Raw genomic sequence first — 20,479 nt, 5'->3', positions numbered from 1 at the left:
AAAAAAACTATTTGGTTAATTTACAAAAGGCAGATTTAAGCCGATTCTTATTCCTCTTTGCAAACAAAAAGCTAAATTTGCTCCTTGAGGTGGTTCTCATTTACATTCATTGTTCTTATCTCATCATGAACTCTGAGTACAAAGAACTTGACAGATGAACAACACAGGAACTGTAAACATTCATGCCATTCAGTAAAACTCCAGCTTTTAACAGCAAATGACTGTTCAGCTCAAAACAAACCAGCCTCACAGGGAAAGACACGCTTCATCACACAGGAAAAGACAACCAGCCAAATCTGACAAGCTGCAAACAAAAGACAGGAAAGACAAAAAAAGCTTTTCAAAATAAAACTGAAGGAGGCGTACAACAGACGGAGAAGAAGTAAGGACACAATGAGAAAAACCTTAAAACACTGACAGTCGGATTTCCAAAACAAAGGCTTAAAAATAATGTAGAAATTTGAAATGTCTACTCCAGTCGTCCTTTGATCCACAGCAGGCTTTAATTATGACTTTGCAGGCAAAATCCCAAAACCTGTGTTGTTTTCTAGGACATAGTTTCTGCAGAGCAGCAGGAGTTCATCAAACATTCACCTCTGAGTTGTGGGCAGGACTGTTGGTGTGCAGCAACCCTGCCTATCTTTCCCATCATCCACCTGTTTACACACTGTCTCACTAGCTTACAGCCCTAAATTTAATATACCAGTGCAACAAAAATGTTGAGCAACATCAGATCTATCCAGCCGTACGGTTTGGATCCAGAGTCCAGCTCAGACGAGGAAACAGAGAAACGTCCACGGATCCATTTGTCTAGAAGTGGATGCATCAGAATAGAGCAGAGCAGGAAGCTTGTGGCCCACTGGTTGTAGTTTGTACATTACAAATAGGTCACATTTTCAGACAAAGGCTTTCATCTGCTCCTGATTGCCATTTTATTTTGTTCTTCCCCTTTCAGCATATCCCTTCAGCTGTTGCCACAGCAAATCAGCTTTCACTAATTCGCATAGGTTGTTTGGCCAAGATTTTTTCCAGGCTGGGAACCGGCACAGGGGTACCTACACTCGGGCCCCTTGTGGCTACACAGTTAGGCAGTAGGATGAAGGGTCTTGCCCAAAGATCCACACTGGATGAAGCTCATCGTCGCGCCTCCTGGGAAATGAATCCTGGTTTTCCTCGCGCTAGTCCTGCATGCAGCCAACCGAGCTAAACAGATTTATCCTGATTCACAATTTGGATAAAGAAATACTCAGAAATGCATTTTAATCCTAATTTTCTTTGTAAATGTCCCCCATCATCAGAAAAATGCTACAGGAACATATTCACCAAAAACATTATTTTCATTGGAGTGGACTGAGTTTCATTTGGTAAACATTCACATGTGGAGCTCTCAAAAAGAAACAAAGACTGTAGGGGACTTTAACCATCATCAGGACATCATTTTGCTGTGGAAACAAAGCAGGACTGTGGAGCGAAGCCTTTGTGGGCTCACAGGGGATGGGGGGAGGGGGGGGGTTGTTGTGTGGCTGCAGGGGAACATTGTGCTGCTGTTGGTGGGGCTCATGTCCGTGTAACACTGACGTGAATGGGTCCAGAGGCAGAACATGAGTGTGGTCCCAGAGGGATCCATGCTGTTTGGGTCACCTGAAACCATTTCAGTGACAGCAGTCACTGCATCCACACGTCCTTCATGCTTCCTGATCCAATAAAGATCCGTTCTGTAGCTTCAGGAAATAAAGAGAAACATTTGAACCTCTACTGTTCACAACGTCTGCTTCACAATAAAGTGAAAATAACAGCCCCATCTCCAGCACATCTCTGAAATACATTTTGTTGTGAAAACTGCTCTTCTGAAATTCAAATGACTGTAAACACCAAAGCATCATGAAGCGGTTTGTTCTTAATGAAGTGATTAACTGACCTGAAAACCAAGTTTCTGCTGTTTCAACCTTCAGAACTGTGGAACAAACTGGTCTCTTAAAACAGAAGAGGTGTGGAGAGAATATGAAGTCAGGAAGAGCTGCTCACATGCACAGAGAGGATTTACAATCAGCTGAAAGCATGTCAGACATACACAACTGAAACATCACAGAATTTAAACCAACATGAAACCTGATGGAGAACACTGCTGGAATGTGCTCTGAGACGATCTGCAGAGAAAAGCAGAAGCTAACACAACGCAGGTGTGCAGCAGGAAGAGGTGTCGTCCTGTTCATGCCACTGAACCACAGAAACAATGTTTTTTTCCCACTGCGTTTGTCCAGAATGAACTAGTGTTATGAAGGAACACCACACAGATGTCACTTTGATGAGAAAACCCAGTAAAGCTGCATCCCTGAAAGAATTCATTTCTGAGTTGGACAGAAAACAGGTTTAGGATCAAAAACAGTTGCCCATGCACACTCTGCAGTGTGCTGAGCAGAGAGAGCTTTAGCTTGGTTCCACAGTGACTCAGATGCCAGCAGGTGTCAGCAGGTATGTGCCGATATCTGAAAAGAGAAGCCACGCCCACAAACAGAACCAATGTGGAGGTTTTTTAAAACATTTGATTTGATTTGAAATGGTTTATTTCAAGCAATCAAATAAGAATAATACACAAAAACAGAATAAATATAATAAAAAAAAGGAAAATAATCAAGAACAAGTTAAAAAAGGTTTCAGATCAAGAGTGGTTGTTCTGACCATCAGAACGACTGAGTAACAGCTGTTTATTTCTCTATAGAAAGGTACTTCCTGTTTGGAACGCCAGGGGGGAGGAGTCATTTAGTCAGAAACGGTTCTCAGATACAGTATAGTCAATGGCACAAACTGAACAGTTGAGGATCGATGAAGAGGAGGCTCCCAGGCATAGGAAGCAGGCGGAGAGCTTTGTGAAGGATGTGGGAACAGTCAACTCATCTCCATTATGAGGAAGACAAATGAGGTGACAGTGGATTTCAAAAGAAGCAGAAACGGCTGTACAGGACCAAAGCATGTGCGGTTTTTACAAACATGCAAAAAACAAAAAAATCAGGAAAAGAACAAATCTTCTTTTCATAGACTTGTTAAAAGTTGAAAGCAAACCAGCTTTTGCCATCTTCCTGAGAATTTGATCAAGTATACAGATCAGGGAGGAAGTGAATGTTTTAGAGCAGCAGTAATGAAAGTGTTCAGAAAAGAAAATACTTGTGACACAAAAGAACCAAAACTGCACCTTGACACATTTCAGTTCCTGCAGCATGTCTTTCTGAATAGATAATTCATCAGAAATAAAAGTAGCACTTGAGTGCAAAAATTAATTAAGTGCTCACCTGATTGAATTCATTATAGAGCAGAGAAAGTCAGCTGTGAGCGTGAAAACCCCGGAGCGCAGCAGCATGCACCCTCGCTCTTTGCAGTGGTGTTTTCTTTCACCGCAGCCTTGAGCTCGCTAACTGTAACTTACCTGCATCCTTCCATATGTGGCAAACTATCATTGAGAATGTGTGTCGTTTTCTATTAAACAATTTGTTAAGTGTGTGTGTGTTTGTGCGTTAGTGCGGCAGTCTTCCTGTAAAAAGACAAAGTGAGCAGATCTGAGGCAGTCAGACGCTCAAGCTGCAGCCACCAGTATCTCGCAGGCAACGCAGACGCTTTACCCCTTTGAGTTATGAATTCTGCTTTTAAAGAGTATTTTAACCTTGAAGCTGCTTATCTTAAATTATAAACTAGCTAGAAAAGCTTTCATTCATAAAGATAAAGAGTTAAGGGTTACAAACTCCTGGACCAGACCCAACAGCTGAAGACAGTACGATTACAAAGCAAGTGAGAAAATTGATTACTGGTTTGTTTTTTTCATCCAGTTGGGACTTTTTTGGAGATCTAGTTTTTGTTTTAGAGCAGTGGTCCCCAACCCCCAGGCCGCGGACCAGTACCGGTCTGTGGGTCATTTGGTACCAGGCCGCAGAGAAATAGCAAATACCTTACATGACTTCCGTTTTATTTATTTCGGAATCTGAAAAATGTTTTATTTTGAAAAATTGCCCGATTCTCTATTCCATCCGTCTATGTTCCTCTTGACTCCGGCCAAGGCGCTCGTCTCGGTCACGTGATAGGTTACCGCTAAGTTAAAACCCAGGAAGTAGCAAAACGTCTTTGGAAAGTTTCTTTGCCAAGGGGAAAACATCCAGCCTCAGTGCATAGAGAACAGAGATATGTAGGGTGGTACATCTCCAGGTTGGGCAGACATGTCATAGACAGTTAGAGGGAGGTGCTGACTCTGACTGGTCGGTTTGCCGCCGTCCCACTTTATTTCATTTTGTCTCAGGTTCCGGCTCTGTTTGGCTTTTTTCCTTTTCAGGACACCTGACCAATCCTAATAAACCTGAGCCATCATGGCCGTGTCCTCCTCTTTGGTCTCTCTGGTTCCCTGCATGATTTTCAGGCCTTTGGAGCTGCATTGAAGGTAACAACAGAGAACTTTAGTTCTGCTCCAGTCCACCTCCACTTTTTCACATGACAAAATAAAAAATGGGTGTGGCTAAGGCTCTGTTGAATTGATCAACGCTGATAACTGTTGCAGCTTTGACTGAAAACACAACATCTACCGGTATTTCCTTTACCTGCAGCTTCTGTAAGAGATCAAGTGAGAAAGTAGTTCTAGAGAGAAAAATCCACTAGATGACTTGATACTGGGGCTACACTGTGCCACAGTGTGGTGTAGTGCTCTCACCTTACAGCGAGGAGATCCTTGTTCAAATCCCGGCAGGGCTCTACCAGTGTGGAGTTTGCGTGTTCTCCACATGTACTGTATGTGCAGGTTTTCTCGGGTCACTCCGGCTTCCTCCAACGGTCCACAACATACTACATAGGTTAACTGATGAATCGAAAGTGTCCCTAGGTGTGAATGTGTGTTTGAATGCTGGATATGGTAAGGATTGATTAGACTGGGAGAGCAGACCTGAAGCCGTCCATTTCAAATGGAACCAGCTCTAGGCATCCCTCCTCCCAAAGGTGTGACGATGTAGTAATGTATGGAATAACCCTGCTAGGTTTTACAAATCAGATCCCCCTGAAATGATGGGGCAGGTTTTAAGAGCTTGTGGTTTGCAGTGGCAGGACACTGTGGACACATGGTTGATGGATCACAGCAGATGGTGGGACTCTGGTGCAACAACTGTGAGAAGCATCAAGTACGTTCTCACAAACACGAGGTTCATGGAATAAGGACCACGGGCAGATGTGATGAAAAAAACAATTCATACTCTTTGTGTTCAGTCTTTTTCACAGGTTACTTGGTTCGACACTCATATTACTTAGATTTTTACTTGAACACAAAACCACCACCATGAACTCAGTGGAAAAAGGGAGGTGAGTCGCAGCTTCAGCTTCACCCAGCCTCTTGTCCTTTTCTAGTTTTAAATGCTCCGTTTTCTTCCGTACAGCAGGTTTCCTAGAATTTTCTGACATTTGTTTGACACCTGCACAGAGAATATAGCGCAGACATAAAAGATAGCAGCTCGAGGACAGAGGTTAAGGCTCTCCATTTTCATGGCTGACTTCTGAGAAAGAGAGAGAAAAAAGAGCCTCCAAGCACTTTCACTCTTTTGGAACCGCCAGTCTGCAGATCTAAACAAAGCTTCTTTTTGTGTAAAGATGAGTCTGAAAGGTGGAACTGGTGGAAGAAAAGGCAGACAGAAATACATGTTGACATGTGCAGTTAATGCACAAAGTCACTACATTTCCCAAGACTGAAGAGAAAACATGGTGTGGCCTGATCTCCAGGCCTCCTCCTATGGGGATTGTGCATGTTCTGCTTTGTCACTTTCTTATTTCTTCATGGGATTTGTCAAGTCAACGTTTATTTAGTACATATGTAAGTTTCTTGCACCAACCCTTATCTCCAACATATTGTCTCCCCCACTTTTCAATCCATTAAGTTCTCTGTGAACTTCTTGTTGGCAGTTTAAGTGAAATTGTGCAAAACGACAGTGTTATCCTTAATATGTGCACACAAAGATAACAAAACACAATGAGAAAAAAAACAAAAACCCACAAAACGACTACATTATGCAGCAGAACTCCCCACTCTGCTGTGAAATAACTGACTTTCATCTACCTCCACACACAATATTGATTATGCTGCATTTTATTGCTTCTCCACTTTCTATAGAAATGTGAAAAAATGAGGAATATTGAGAACATGTTAAAAAAGTATCAGATCAGGAATGGTTATTCTGACCAATGTAATGACAGAGTAACAGCTGTCTATTTTCTGTATAGAAGTCTATGGGATTTTGGCTTCTTGGAGCCAGCGGGTACTTCCTGTTTGGAGCTTGAAGGGGCTGGGGTCACTCAGTCCAGTTCTCCTTCAGTCATTGGCTAGAACAAAGTGATGTACGTTTTTTTGAGTCCATCCATAGATCCACCATCCTGACAATTAAAAAGACAATCCCCTTATCTAACAAAATCCAAACTTTAGATTTAAATCCAATTCACCGGGCAACAGGAAACAGACTAGTAAACATCAAAAGGCTTCTGTAAACAGATTGTATATACATTTTTTGGGGAGTAAAGTTGGACCTTTAAACATGAAAATCCTCTTTTGACTCTCTTATTTTCCTCTACTGGTCAGTTTGGGTAACTGAAGTTTGGTACTTCTTGTTTTACTTCAGGAAAAGAAGAAGAAAGCTTGGTTGTTGTTTACCCATCGTCTTATCCCACCAGGAGCCGCCACAGCAAATCAGCTTCCACCGATTCGTACAGGTGGTTTGGCAGAGTTTTTAGGCCGGATGCACACCCTAGGAAGCAAACCCAGGTGTGACAGTCCTACAACCAACCAACTGATCTATCCAGCCACTACTGAAGAAGAAAGCTTGGAGTTTACTTCATGTGACATTCACCTCAGTGTTATTGTCCTTTTGTGTCAGTCAAGATCAAACTTTAATTTTGAAAGTCATTTCAATGAGAAAACAAAACCCTGCAGTTTAAAATGGGTCTATTGGTTTTATTTTGAAAATGACGAGTTTTATTTAAAGACAGTTTATGTTGTTTTGGTTCTTTGTCTTTTCGTTTGATCTATTGAGTGGAGGCTGACTGTGACTCCGCCCACCCTTCTGTGGATCTCCATTGAGCTGTCACAGCTGCCTGCACTTTGCGAATCACTGCACTGCGTTTGAAAAGCCCCTCCTGCCTCCTCGGTGTGGGCTCCTCCTGTGTTCAGATCAGCTATGCTGATGACTGTTGCGTTTATATGAACTCTGTGCTTTTCCAGAAATAGAAGTGAATTTTTGTTAATCACTTTGGGACTTTCTTCTGAGAGGTTCTTCCACGCATCTGGGTTCTTGGCCACTTGCCTGATCATGACGGATCTGCTGATGGTTGTGTAATGGTTCTTAGAAAGACAATTGGAATCTGTAGAACACATTATCCAAAAATCAATAATCTGAATGGGTCACTCTGTCAGATGAGGATAAGAGTCAAACGTCTGATGTGGTGGAAATGACAACCATGTTCCAGAAAGACCAAAGAATGAAATGAAATGAGAAAAAATACTAAAAAATAATCTTTGGGTCTTACCTCACACACACACATTAACACACACACACAAACATGTATCCAAGAACCCTCTAGATTCACTGGCTCTGCTTTAAAGTCACAGCGGCTGATAATGGCTTCAACTGCTCCTCCTTTTCCATCACCTCCCATGGTGCTCATGTTTGCACCTCTCCCATCATGCGGGGTCATTTGCACAGACTTGTGGGTAAAGTGTGATGTCACTTTAGCTGCAATTTAGATAAAGAGCAGAACACATGGATACTTCCAGCTCTGGCTGTATTTTAGTCAGAGAAGCTTATGAGTAGGGACAGGACACGCATGCAGGCATGCAGGCATGCAGGGCTCAGGCTTGAGAAAGAGTGACGTTGGAGGTGCATCTTAGCACAGAAACATTAGAAACCCTCAGAAACAAACACAGATGATGATGCGTTCTTGCACATCAGAAAAACAGGCTCTGGCCTCTGCTGGCCTTCATCCCAGCATCCATGCACGCTCTGTCAGCTCCTCACACCAACACACACCAGAACACACGCTCTCCTGTCAGGGTCTCCTCTGAGGATTTACCCCCCCAAAACAACCACACAGCTGTAAAAACACTGCATTTGGTCTGAATGAGAGCAGAGAATCAACATAAGACCAAGAACATAAGAACTTCCTACAACTGGTTGTAGGAAGTTTCTGAAAGCCCCTCTCCATCAGAGGAATGTGGCTGCGTACTCCTGCGACCCCACGCACGGAGAAACAATCCGCAGATAATGCAATAACCATAATGTAAGTAGGTAATAACTGAAGCAGTGAATCGTTCCCTGGACGAGGGAGCCGAGAGGAAATGAACGTAACGTGCTTTCAGATCCCTCTGGGTCTGTTGAGACTGACATGAGAGCATCTGAGACGGCAATCACCACCGGATACTGTTACTGCATAACATCATTACAAGCGCGCTGCAGCGCACGGCTGATATGAAGGATCACTGCGGAAGAGCTCTGATCCATTCTCCAATAAATGATAGGAAGGTTTTAGGAGCTTTCTGTGAGGAAGCTACCAAGAGAGCGATGTTTGGTTGGCATGAGGGCCTCATCTGCTGGGTTTTTAATGACAACAACAATGAAGAGGACAAGATGTAAAGCCGGAATACAAACAAAACCACCAAACATCTCAGTCTGCTCCATCTGAAGATTTCTGAAATCCCAATTCAGGCTTCCGGTGGCGAAGCGGCAAGGAAAGGGTGCGTGCTGAAGAGGCACAGACGTATTGGACCAATTAACAAATGTTTATATACCGCCATAAGAATAAATCAACATTTAAATCATGCATCTATAATCGGAGCTGATGAACAAAGGGAAAAACTCGCGGCTCAAGAGTGATCAGGGTCCTAAAATTGACCAAATGCTCACCCCGTGGACAGGGGCTAATGAGGCTAACCAGGAACAAGCTAGCACTAGCATGGAGCAATGGAGAGAAAGCGACGCTGACCCATCTGTTATAAAAAAAATTCTCCACATGAATCATGATCTTCAGGATAGAATACAACAGGTTGGGGCCGATGTGACCACAATAAAAAACAACATGGACTCGCTGAAATCTGATGATATTAATCTCGGCAACAGGATTGGTGAAACAGAAAGCAGAGTGTCACAACTGGAGGATGCTAACGCTAATCTCACAGAGGTTACTACGGAGCTGAAGAATAAAGTTGCACAATTTGAGGCGCGGGTGCAATACCACGAAAACTCCAGCAGAAGGAACAACCTGAGAATCAAAGGGGTGCCAGAGAATGCAGAGAGAGGGAAAAGTGTGACAGAGTACGTGATGGACATGCTGCGGAGTTCATTCCCAAACAACAAGGAGGCAAACCAGATTATCATTGAGAGAGGCCGCAGAATTCCCACTGTGATTAAAGAGAACAGAGGAGGCAGCTCTTCTGGACCCCAGAACCACATCCTGGTAAGATTTCTATACTTTTCGGTCAGAGAGAAAGTTCGAGACAGAGCCAGAGATCTTGGAGCGTTTACCTGGAATGGGAGCAAAGTGGAAATATTCCCCGACTTCAGTAAGGATGTTCAAGCCAAAGAAATGAAGTCACAGAGGTCAGACGTGTGTGCCGGGCAAAGAGAACCTCTCCATGCAGTTCCCAGCGGTAACTGCACTCAGAGATGACCGCCTCCACTTTGAAGATGCTGCAGCAGCGAAGAGGTGCGTGGACAGACACTAAGTCCCAGATGTGGAATAATGAACATGGTTTAAACCTAAAGAGGTGGACAGGGAAATGCTGGATACATATATTGGTGTTATTTTCACTTAGTAGGCAATGTTAATGTATAAAACGCAGCTCTTTCAGTGATTAATAGTTATTTATTTCTTATTTAGTAGACTATACAAATGTATAAAGCTTACCTTTGTCAGTTATGACTATAGTGATATAATGATACTAAATTTCTCATTTAGTAGTCAATATTTATGTATAAAGCGCAGCTCTTTTAGTTATTACAATAATGAATCTTGGTGAAAACTCCAATGTTTAACTGGTTACTTACGGTAGGTTTTTTTGGACTAACGTTTCTCTGTCAGAAGACGTCTATGCTTGTCACAAGGACTAAGGTTTCCTTTTCCCGCAAGGACTATATTTGTTTCCTTGCTTATATTTTTTGCGGGTTTGTTTTAGCCAGTTTTTTTCCTATTGGGCGCCACTACTGCACTACAAAGATTGAGTTTGTTCTAATCTTGTCAGACTCTAAATAATGTTTCGTTATGGGCACCTTAATTAAAATACCTTCCTGGAATGTTAAAGGCCGAGGCTCACACACCAAAAGACAAAAAGTACTACAATATTTAAAACAAAAGAACTCAGATGTAATCACTGTTTAGGAAACACACCTACTAGAAAAAGACACTTTCCGAGTAAAAGACAGGCGGGTGGGCCAAGCATTTCACAATAACTTCAATCAGAAAAAGAGGGGAGTATCTATTTTATTTTCTAAACATCTTAGGGTCCACGTGGAGAAAATGTTTAAAGATGATGAAGGGCGATTGGTTGTCTTGCTGAAAAATCTTTTTATACGTTTTGGGAACGTATACGCTCCCAATGTAGAGCACCCTGAATTCTTCTTACAACTAAAGAAAACTCTTATGGATTTTGGTGATTACCTCATTATTATGGGAGGAGACTTTAACCAAGTATTGGATGTTTTTCTGGATAGGTCCGGGAAATCTGTCCCAAGAGTGAGCAAAACCCAGGACGCAATAAAAGCGGTATGTAAAGCTGTGTGGAGGCTGCTGAATCTACTACTCCTTTTCCTCAAATAGACACTCTGTTTTCAGTCAAGCATAGATTACTTTCTGCTCTCACACTCTCTTGTTGAAAGTGTTTGAATGTGCCATATTGGTACCATGGCAATAAGCGATCACAGCCCCATAGATTTAATCCTCCAATTGAGGGCCCCCCAAGAAAGGATTAAGGAATGGAGGATGAACACAAGTATACTAAATGATAACAAGTTCTGTGCACGACTGCAAAACCAAATCAAGGAATATTTCAAGATTAACGATAACACTACAGAACAAGGTTTTATATGGGATGGGTTTAAAGCCTACATCCGAGGAATTCTGATACAGCACTCCTCTTTAATCCAAAAACAAGACAGACAAAGAACAGCTTTATATGAAGGCGAGATTAAGAAATTAGAGAAGGAATATTGTGAAAAGCCTTCCTCTTCAGATGATTAAACTTAATCATCTAATTAAAGCTAAATATGTGCTAAATAGCAGGTAACAGGTATTAATATAGTATTAATATAGTATTTAAACAGTTTTATGAAAATTATACTATCGTGAAGGTCAATTTGATTTAAAAATGGCGGACATTTTTTGGGAAAAGTTAAACCTCCCTAAACTGTCGGAAGAGAATGCCAACAAATGAGAAGGACCAATAACTCTAGAAAAGCTGGACAAAGCTGTCAAAACTTCACCTAATGGGAAAACACCAGGCTTAGACAGCATTCCCAAGAAATTAAAATAAAATACATCTGTGAACTAGGCCCAAAAATTCTGACTATTGATTCTCATCATATCCCTCCTTCAATGACTGAATCCTCAATCACAGTCATATTGAAAAAAGGGAAAGACCCTCTGATGTGTTTGCGAGCTATAGACCAGTAAGCCTTTTGTGCTGTCACGCTAAACTTTTAACAAACGTTTTTGCATGGCGAATGAACTAAGTTGTAGGATTAGTTATTAAACCTGACCAGGTCGGTTTTGTCCAGGGCAGAAATTCCTCTGGTAGTTTAAGGCGCCTCTCACATTTAATCTGAAAATGCCAATACTTAAAATGCTCAGTGGCTGCTCTGTCGCTAGATGCAGCAAAAGCGTTTGACAGGGTCTGCTAGGATTACCTACAATATGTACCTGGAGTTTTTGGATTTGGAATATCCTTTCGGGAAGTTATTAAAATGATATACACTCACCCAAAGGCCGCCGTAACAACTAATGGATTAAGATCGTCACAATTTAATCTGGAACGTGGCACCAAACAGGGGGATCCCTCTTTTTATTAGTACACTTGAACCACTGGCACAAGCTATCAGACAGACTGACTCAGTAAACGGGGTAACAATGGGAGGGAGGCCTTGATAACAAAACGCTGACTTTTGCAGACGACATAATGCTTTTACTCTCAGATCCCCAAGAGTTATTACCCCACTTATTTAACCTAATTAAGGTATATTCAGAGCTATCAGGCTTCAAGATTAACTGGACCAAAAGTGAAATAATGCCTCTATCGAAATCTTGTTAGAATACTCAGATTCAGGATTTGAAGCTACCATGGACTCCAAAAATCTGTAATACCTGGGTTTACTTTTGAACCTGAGATTGGACAATATCATACAGGATAACTTTGAACCAACAATCAATAAAATAAATGTATTTCTGAATGGTAGGGATAAACTGCAGATTTCATTATGGGGTAGGGTCCAGGCAATAAAAATTATTATAGCACCAAAACTGAACTATTTATTTAACATGTTACCACTTACATTTCCACAATCCAATTAAATCCATTGAGAAAATGGTAAACAGCTTTAGTTGGGCTGGGAAAAGGCCCTGAATTACTTTGAACAAATTCCAGATTAGAATAGAATTCAGAGGATTAAGATTACCAAATTTGCAGTTCTCCAAAGAGGCCTTCACCAGTGCACAAATAACAACACTTTTATTAAACAAAGATGACAGACCAATCTGGGTGGACTTAGAGTCGGAAATAAACTCTCCATTCAAAGTTTATGATTATTTGTCCCAGCAGCCTACCGAATCGGTTCAATCGAACCCAATCATCAACAGACGCTGTCTACAACATCCACTAAGTTTTTCACTATAGCCCCAACTTACTGTGAGTCGTGTAAATTCACCTCAGGGTTTATCCTCAACACAAAACTGACTTTAACCCTTAATTCTCCTGTTTTGGGGGCATAGGACACTAAAAGTAATTGAAAAGCAGAGAAGAATCACAAACATGTCCATCCAAATGCCTCTGCAGCACTGCAACATTATCAATAATACCCCCCACAAAGGTTACTGTGGAATGTAAGGAGAATGAAGCATTTCACACATTCAGCCAGTGTGCCATCTTCCTGGAGCCACTCCGGGGTCACCTTCCATTCACAGAGCTTTCGCGCTGCTTTTCTAACAAACCATCAATTTAGTGAAAAGAAAATTGTTGTGGAGGCTCACTTGTCTTTCTGCGCCAACAAAATTGGAACCACTCTGACCCCAGTTTTTCTTTTGTTGGAGAAGCATTCCTCTTGGCTGGCTTTGAGAGGTCAGAAATAATAAGGAGAAATTGTTCAGCGTTCAGCCAAAGAACTGTTTATTACATGTAACGCATCTGAACATAAAGCCTGTTTGATGCTCCAAACAAAGGAGGGAAAGCAAAAACGCAGTTAGATTCAGTCAGACTGAGCTGGTCCCACATCTGCAACGCTTTTATGCAAGTTCAGCTACAACTAAACATCTACATACAGAAAAAGACTTGGCTTCCATGTTTTCTTCTGTAGCATTACAGCAAAAAGAAAAAAGAAAGGAGCTCATCCATCGCAGCATCCAGGAGGTTGAGCTCAAAAAGGCACTTAAGAAAGACGGAACAGTTTCCGAATCTCAAATAAATACATGATGGTGAGTGGAAGAGCTCTGCAGCAGAAAAGCTGCAGGCCTTCATGCGTGCAGAAAGTGGCGTGTGTTCAGGTGAAGCTGCAGCCACAGAGAGCTCAGTCCACGTTCCTGTACCTGGAGAAGAGGTTGTAGAGGACGCGCAGCGTAGACTTCAGGTCACAGTTCACGATGTCTGCAGAAACACCAGCATCCATTTAAAAAAGGCTTCATGAAAGAAACACTGAGAAACCAGACGAATACATGTCATTATCGTTTAGTGCGCCATTTTGCTGTTTAATGACCCTGGAGAACCCACTGGCTCAAATCTGTTTTTAAATTTCATTTATTTACCTCTATTGTGTTAAATGTTTGTATTTATGTATATATGTATTTTTGGTAGCTCCTAATTGCTGCTACCCAAAACAAATTGACAAAAAAAGGTCAAATTTACTTTAAAAGCCCAAAAGAAAAACTGTTCTTGCGCTCTCCAGGTTTAACTTTTAATTTCCTGAAATTGAAAATCATTCATTTAAACAAGCATAAAGCTTTAAATTCTTTTTTTTTTTAATCAAAGCACGTGAAGAACTGCTGTAAAACCTGATAAATCTGTGGAATCCATACATTTATAACCCCTCCACCCCACAGATTGAGCTCCAAACATGATTCATTGTGTACATTTATCCGTCTTAAGCTGTCAGACTAAGGCCAGGACCCGCTAGACCGCCATTCATGCTCTTATTTTGTAAAATCCTGTTGAAACGACGATAACTTGCTGCATCAAGGCTTTCATAGGTGAGGACAATAAAACGACTGAACAACAGAAAAACAGAAAGTATTCAATCCAGGCACTAAATATAAGGCTACAAGTGAAGCTACAAGAGAGCCAAAGTGATGTAAACATGCGGCGTACCCTCGGGGCGGGGCTTGGGCCGCTCCAGACCGCCGTCTTGCATCAGCTCAAAGGAGAAGGACACGTTGTGGACCTGCGCAGACAGACGAACACGTTAACGCAGTCAGAGGAGATGCTGCAGCTGCACGTGGAAACGTGGCGAGCCATCAGAGTGCAGCCGGGGTTATCCAGGGAAGAGCCCTAATGCCAGGGAGGGGTCCCCATCTGTCCAGCCAGCACACGACAGCAGGAACACCTGAAATCGAGGCTCCCTGATGAGAAAACCTGGAGGAACAAAACAGGAGCGATTCCACAGCCACAGAAAAAAGACAGTTGTGAGAGGAGGAAAACCAATCAAGGGGCAGGGGCGCCGGAAGACTCTTTCTATTCACCCCTGTTGTGCTGTGTGCATGTGTGTGTGTGTGTGTGTGTGTGTGTGTGTGCACTCATGGGGAAGGACTAGAAGCTTTGCCCATTGAAACCGTTTGTGAACTTAGTCCATCTGACAGAGGAGAGATCCGCTCTGACGTGAAGCAGGATGGCTTTCCTGAACCCCCCCCCCACACACACACACACACAAACACACTGCAGGGTTTCTGGCCTTCAAACACCCGCCACGCACACACGGGGGCCTGCAAAGCACTCCAGTGTTCCTCTGTGCAGCAGGAGATTAAAGGCGCTGAGGGCCGCTCTTCCGGGCCAGCACCGTCTCTGTGTGCTTGTGAGGCGGTGCTGGTGCCGAGCACCGAGGCCTATTTTACCAGCAGCTTGGCAGGGGATGCTGGCTGAAGCCCAAAAGGAGGCTGTCCCTGAAGAAGGCCTGTGCAGAACACCACAGTGCTGCGGAGAGGAGTCGCTAATCACAGTTGGAGCTCAGCTGAACCTGTAGGTTTGGAGTCTTCTAAAAAGGAAAGCTTTAAATACATTTAGAAAAAACTCCAGTCTACCTTCATTTATAAAGCTCTTCAATGTTCCCCTTTTGGGATCAATAAAGTATAATTGAATTAAATTGAATCATCTCCACAATCTCACAAAATCAAGTTGGATAAGATGAGTAAACATTTCTGTGGTATTAAGAGCTGCTTTTAAACCGTGGGCTTGAAAGTAAGACTTCAACAAACAGTCTGACATGGGGGGGCTGCAAAGTTTGGGGGCTGCTGCAGCAAAAGCACCATCACCTCTGAACTCACACTTTGTGTGTGTGTGTGTGTGTTAAGAACCAGCTGATCAGTTGAGCCTGGCCCGTTACCAGAGGGCAGTCCGCGCTGCCCAATGTGATTGATTGATTGATTGATTGTTCCAGTTTCACACTCTGTATTGGTGTCCATAATTGGACATGAGAACCTGGCTGAAAGCTTTCTAATGCTGCACCGCAGCGACCGCAGCTCCGCCTCTCCCATCTGTAACAATCAACCACTTCTTTTAGCATTCTGCTGTTAAGGAATTCTGTTTTAATTAGAAAATATAATGATGAAAAAAGGGGCGGTGCTACTGGTGCAATCAAAATGAAATCTAACTATTTAATCTATTTACAAACAAACATTTTTAGAATTATCACACAACCAGATTTAAGAGACACAGTCAAGACCATAAATATTTGGACAGAGACACATTCTTTCTAATTTAGTTTCTTGGCATTACCACAGTGAATTTTAAATAAAACAACTCAGATGCCATTGAAGTGCAGACTCTCAGCTTTTATTCCATGGGTTGAACAAAAAGATTGTATAAAAATGTGAAAAACTAAAGCATTTTCTAAACACAATCCCTTAATTTCATTAGCTTGTAAGTAATTAGACAAATGAAATAACTGAAAACCAAATGGTCATTCCTAATATTTGGTTGAAAAGCCTTTGTTGGCAATGACAGCCTGAAGTCTTGAACTCATGGACATCACCAGATGCTGGTTTTCTCCTTCTGAATGCTCTGCCAGGCCTTTACTGCAGCGGCTTTCAGTTGCTGTTTGTTTTTGGGCCTTTCTGTCTGAAGTTTAGTCTTCAACAAGTGAAATGCTGCTTAATTGGGTTAAGATCAGGTGACTGACTTGGCCATTCAAGAATATTCCACTTCTTTGCTTTAATAAACTCCTGAGTTGCTTTGGCTGTATGTTTTGGGTCGTTGTCCATCTGGATTATGAAACGCCGGCCAATCAGTTTGGCTGCATTCACCTGGATCTGTGCAGACAGTTTGTCTCTGAACACCTCAGAATTCATTGGGCTGCTTCTGTCCTGTGTCACGTCATCAATAAACACTAGTGTCCCACTGCCACTAGCAGCCATGCATGCCCAGACCATCACACTGCCTCCACCGTGTTTTACTGATGATGTAGTGTGCTTTGGATCAGGAGCTTCTCCATACTTTTCTCTTGCCATCATTCTGGTAGAGGTTGATTTTGGTTTCATCTGTCCAAAGAATGTTTTTCCAGAACTGTGCTGGCTTTTTTAGATGCTTTTTAGAAAAGTCCAATCTAGCCTTCCTATTCTTGAGGCTTATGAGTGGCTTGCATCTTGCAGTGTACCCTCTGGATCTACTTTCATGCAGTCTTCTTTTGATGGTAGACACGGATATTGATACGTCTACCTCCTGGAGAGTGTTGTTCACTTGGTTGGCTGTTATGAACGGGTTCCTCTTCACCATGGAAATGATTCTCCCATCATCCACCACTGCTGTCTTCTGTGGACGTCCAGGGGCTTCATTTATAAAACTTTGCGTAGGATTTGCGTCAGAAGTGGCGTACGGATGAAACATAGGACGTGCGTACGCACAGAAATATTCGGATTTCTAAAACCGTGCGCACGCACATCCTACGCATCTTTCCCTTAATAAATCACAACCGATTTTAAATGTAGCGCAGCTTTTGCGGCTTCATGACACACCCATAGTTGCCCATAAATAGTCCGTGAAACGCCCACAAGTTAATATTCATTGATTGCGAAACCATGCCAAACACTGAGAGAAAATCAAAAATACGTAACTTCACTCAATGTGAAGTAGAAGTTATCGTTGGCGAGGTGGAAAAGAGGAGAAAAATGTTGTTTGGAGGGCACAGTGTGGGCATTACTAATGCCAAAAAGGCCCGTGAGTGGCAAACGGTGGCAGACGCCGTAAATGCTGTAGCCTCACAACCTCGGACCGTGGCCGAAATAAAAAAGAAATGGTCGGACATCAAAGTCGAGGCAAAAAAACATCTAGCGCTCCATTGCCAGAGTGTCTCTGCCACCGGGGTTGGGGGGGTAGGGGGTGGGGGTGGTGGCACCGGAGCGCCAGATGCACCGGGTGACACGCGTGGTTCCTCCGAGTACTCTTCTGTAACGCCGGGCCCAAAAGCCCGCAGAGGTCCAAGAGGACGGCTCGAGGAAGTCGGAACCAGCTCATAAGCCACTCGTCCTCGTTTGCCAGCAAGTCTTCTTGCTGTCTAAAGATGCGTTCACTCCGAAATCTTCCATTTGCCACATCTTCTAAGAGTGCAAGATCAGCCATTGTGCGTCATTACGCATTGTGATGGGGCATTTTATTTCCATCCATTTAATTACATCTGACAAGCTACAGATGTCGGTAATAATCCACGTGGAAATGGGAAATTGATCAGCGCAAATGTAATTTCTTGTTGCTTTCTGAATGGTTGAGACATACGCCATACATTGTTTTATCAAAAATAAAACAAACTAAAGGCATATCCATGAATACCATAATTCCATAGCTTATGAAGAAATGTTTTAATATGAAAACAACTTTCCCCAGTGGACAATTAGTGCGTCTGTCTGTCTGTCTGTCTGTCTGTCTGTCTGTCTGTCTGTCTGTCTGTCTGTCTGTCTGTCTGTCTGTCTGTCTGTCTGTCTGTCTGTCTGTCTGTCTGTCTGTCTGTCTAATTGCACCTATATCTGCTCCGCCAGACGGACACATTAACGAGAATATCAGTTTTGTACATTATTTCGTTCTGTTAACTATATTATTTATGAGGATGAATTGCACAACATGCCAATATTGTAGAACATATTTCACTTTTCTTTTTGCAAATAAGTGTTCATTTGAATTTCTATTGCAATTTTGGTTTGATTTTTTTTGTTTGTTTCACTGCTGATCGATCAAACGGGTGTTCGTGTAGCTGTTAATTGTAAGACTTGCTTTGTGAAGTCTTCAATCTAGCCACAGGGGTTGCAAGCCAGTTGCCTCTGTGCCGGTCCCAAGCCCGGATAAATAGAGAGGGTTGCGTCAGGAAGGGCATCCGGCGTAAAAATTGCCAAAATAACCATGCGAATCATCCACAACACTTTAGACATACCGGATCGGTCGAGGCCCGGGTTAACAACGACCGCCACCGATGCTGTTAACCTACAGGGTGTCGGTGGAAATTTGACTACTGTTGGTCGAAGAAAGAGGGGAGGCAGAAGGGCACGTGGCCAGAGAGAGAAGGGAAAAGGCAGGAACATAGGTTTGAGAATAGGGACTCTTAACGTTGGCACAATGACAGGGAAAGGCAGAGAGCTGGCAGACATGATGGAGAGAAGGAAGGTAGATGTACTGTGTGTGCAGGAGACAAGGTGGAAGGGCAGCAAGGCACGTAGTATTGGAGGAGGATACAAACTGTTCTATCATGGTGTTGATAGGAAGAGAAACGGGGTAGGTGTGATTCTGAAGGGGGAGTTTGTAAACAGTGTTCTAGAGGTGAAAAGAGTCTCAGACAGGATGATGAGCCTAAAGTTAGAAATTGAAGGGGTGATGGTGAATGTAGTCAGTGGGTATGCGCCACAGGTTGGCTGTGAGTTAGAAGTGAAGGAGAGATTCTGGAGTGAGTTGGATGAGGTCATAGAGAGTTTCCCCAGAGGAGAGAGAGTTGTTATTGGAGCAGACTTTAATGGGCATGTTGGTGAGGGCAATAGAGGTGATGAGGAGGGGATGGGCAGGTTTGGTGTGAAGGAAAGGAATCTGGAGGGACAGATGGTGGTGGACTTTGCGAAGAGGATGGAAATGGCTGTAGTCAACACTTACTTCCAGAAGAGAGAGGAACATAGAGTGACATACAGAAGTGGAGGTAGGAGTACCCAGGTGGACTACATCCTATGTAGACGAGGTCATTTGAGAGAGGTTATTGACTGCAAAGTGGTGGTAGGAGAGAGTGTAGCCAGACAGCACCGCATGGTGGTGTGTAAGATGACTCTGGAGGTCAGGAAGAAGAAGAGAGGGAAAACAGAAAAGAAGACCAAGTGGTGGAAGCTACAGAATGAAGAAACTTGTGAGGAATTTAGGCAGAAGTTGAGACAGGTCCTGGGTGGTCAGGATGAGCTTCCAGATGACTGGGAAACTACAGCAGAGATTATCAGGGAAACAGGTAGGAAGGTGCTAGGTGTGTCATCTGGAAAGAGGAAAGACGGTAAAGAGACTTGGTGGTGGAATGAGGAAGTACAGGAATGCGTCCAGAGGAAGAGGTTGGCTAAAAGGAAGTGGGATGTAGAAAGGACTGAGGAAGGTAGACAGGAGTACAAGGAAGCGCAGCGTAGAGTGAAGAGAGAGGTGGCAAAGGCCAAACAGAAAGCTTACGATGAGCTTTATGACAGGTTAGACACAAAGGAAGGAGAGGAGGACTTGTTCAGGCTAGCCAAACAGAGAGACAGAGATGGGAAGGACGTGCAACAGATAAGGGTGATTAAGGACAGAGATGGAAAGGTGCTAACAACCCAGGAGAGTGTACAGAAAAGATGGAAGGAGTATTTTGAGGAGCTGATGAACGTGGAAAATGACAGGGAAAGAAGGGAGGAAGATGTGGTTGTTGTGGAGCAGGAAGTAGCAGAGATTGGAAAGGAGGAGGTTAGGAAGGCTCTGAAAAGGATGAAGAGCGGAAAGGCCGTTGGTCCTGATGACGTACCTGTGGAGGTATGGAAGTGCCTAGGAGAGACAGCAGTGGAATTTCTAACAAGGTTGTTCAATAGGATTTTAGAG

At 43.0% G+C, this 20,479-nt stretch overlaps 1 protein-coding gene across 1 annotated transcript in view; it reads right to left on the bottom strand.

Moving 5' to 3' along the window:
- Positions 1 to 13,348: 13,348 nt before the first annotated feature.
- The window catches only part of LOC101161694 (alpha-parvin), a 34,295-nt gene continuing 27,164 nt past the window's right edge, over positions 13,349 to 20,479 (bottom strand). The window contains exons 12-13 of the mRNA XM_023955424.1: positions 14,564 to 14,636; positions 13,349 to 13,846 (exon numbers count right to left, since the gene is read on the bottom strand). Coding sequence (XP_023811192.1) covers positions 13,770 to 13,846; positions 14,564 to 14,636 — 150 coding nt within the window. The 3' untranslated portion in view covers positions 13,349 to 13,769. The remainder of the gene's footprint in view (positions 13,847 to 14,563; positions 14,637 to 20,479) is intronic.

Source organism: Oryzias latipes, chromosome 6, assembly GCF_002234675.1.
Source record: "Oryzias latipes chromosome 6, ASM223467v1".
Lineage (NCBI taxonomy): Eukaryota > Metazoa > Chordata > Actinopteri > Beloniformes > Adrianichthyidae > Oryzias > Oryzias latipes.
The sequence above is the reverse complement of the archived record's forward strand: the minus strand, read 5'-3'. Positions and strand labels throughout refer to the sequence as shown.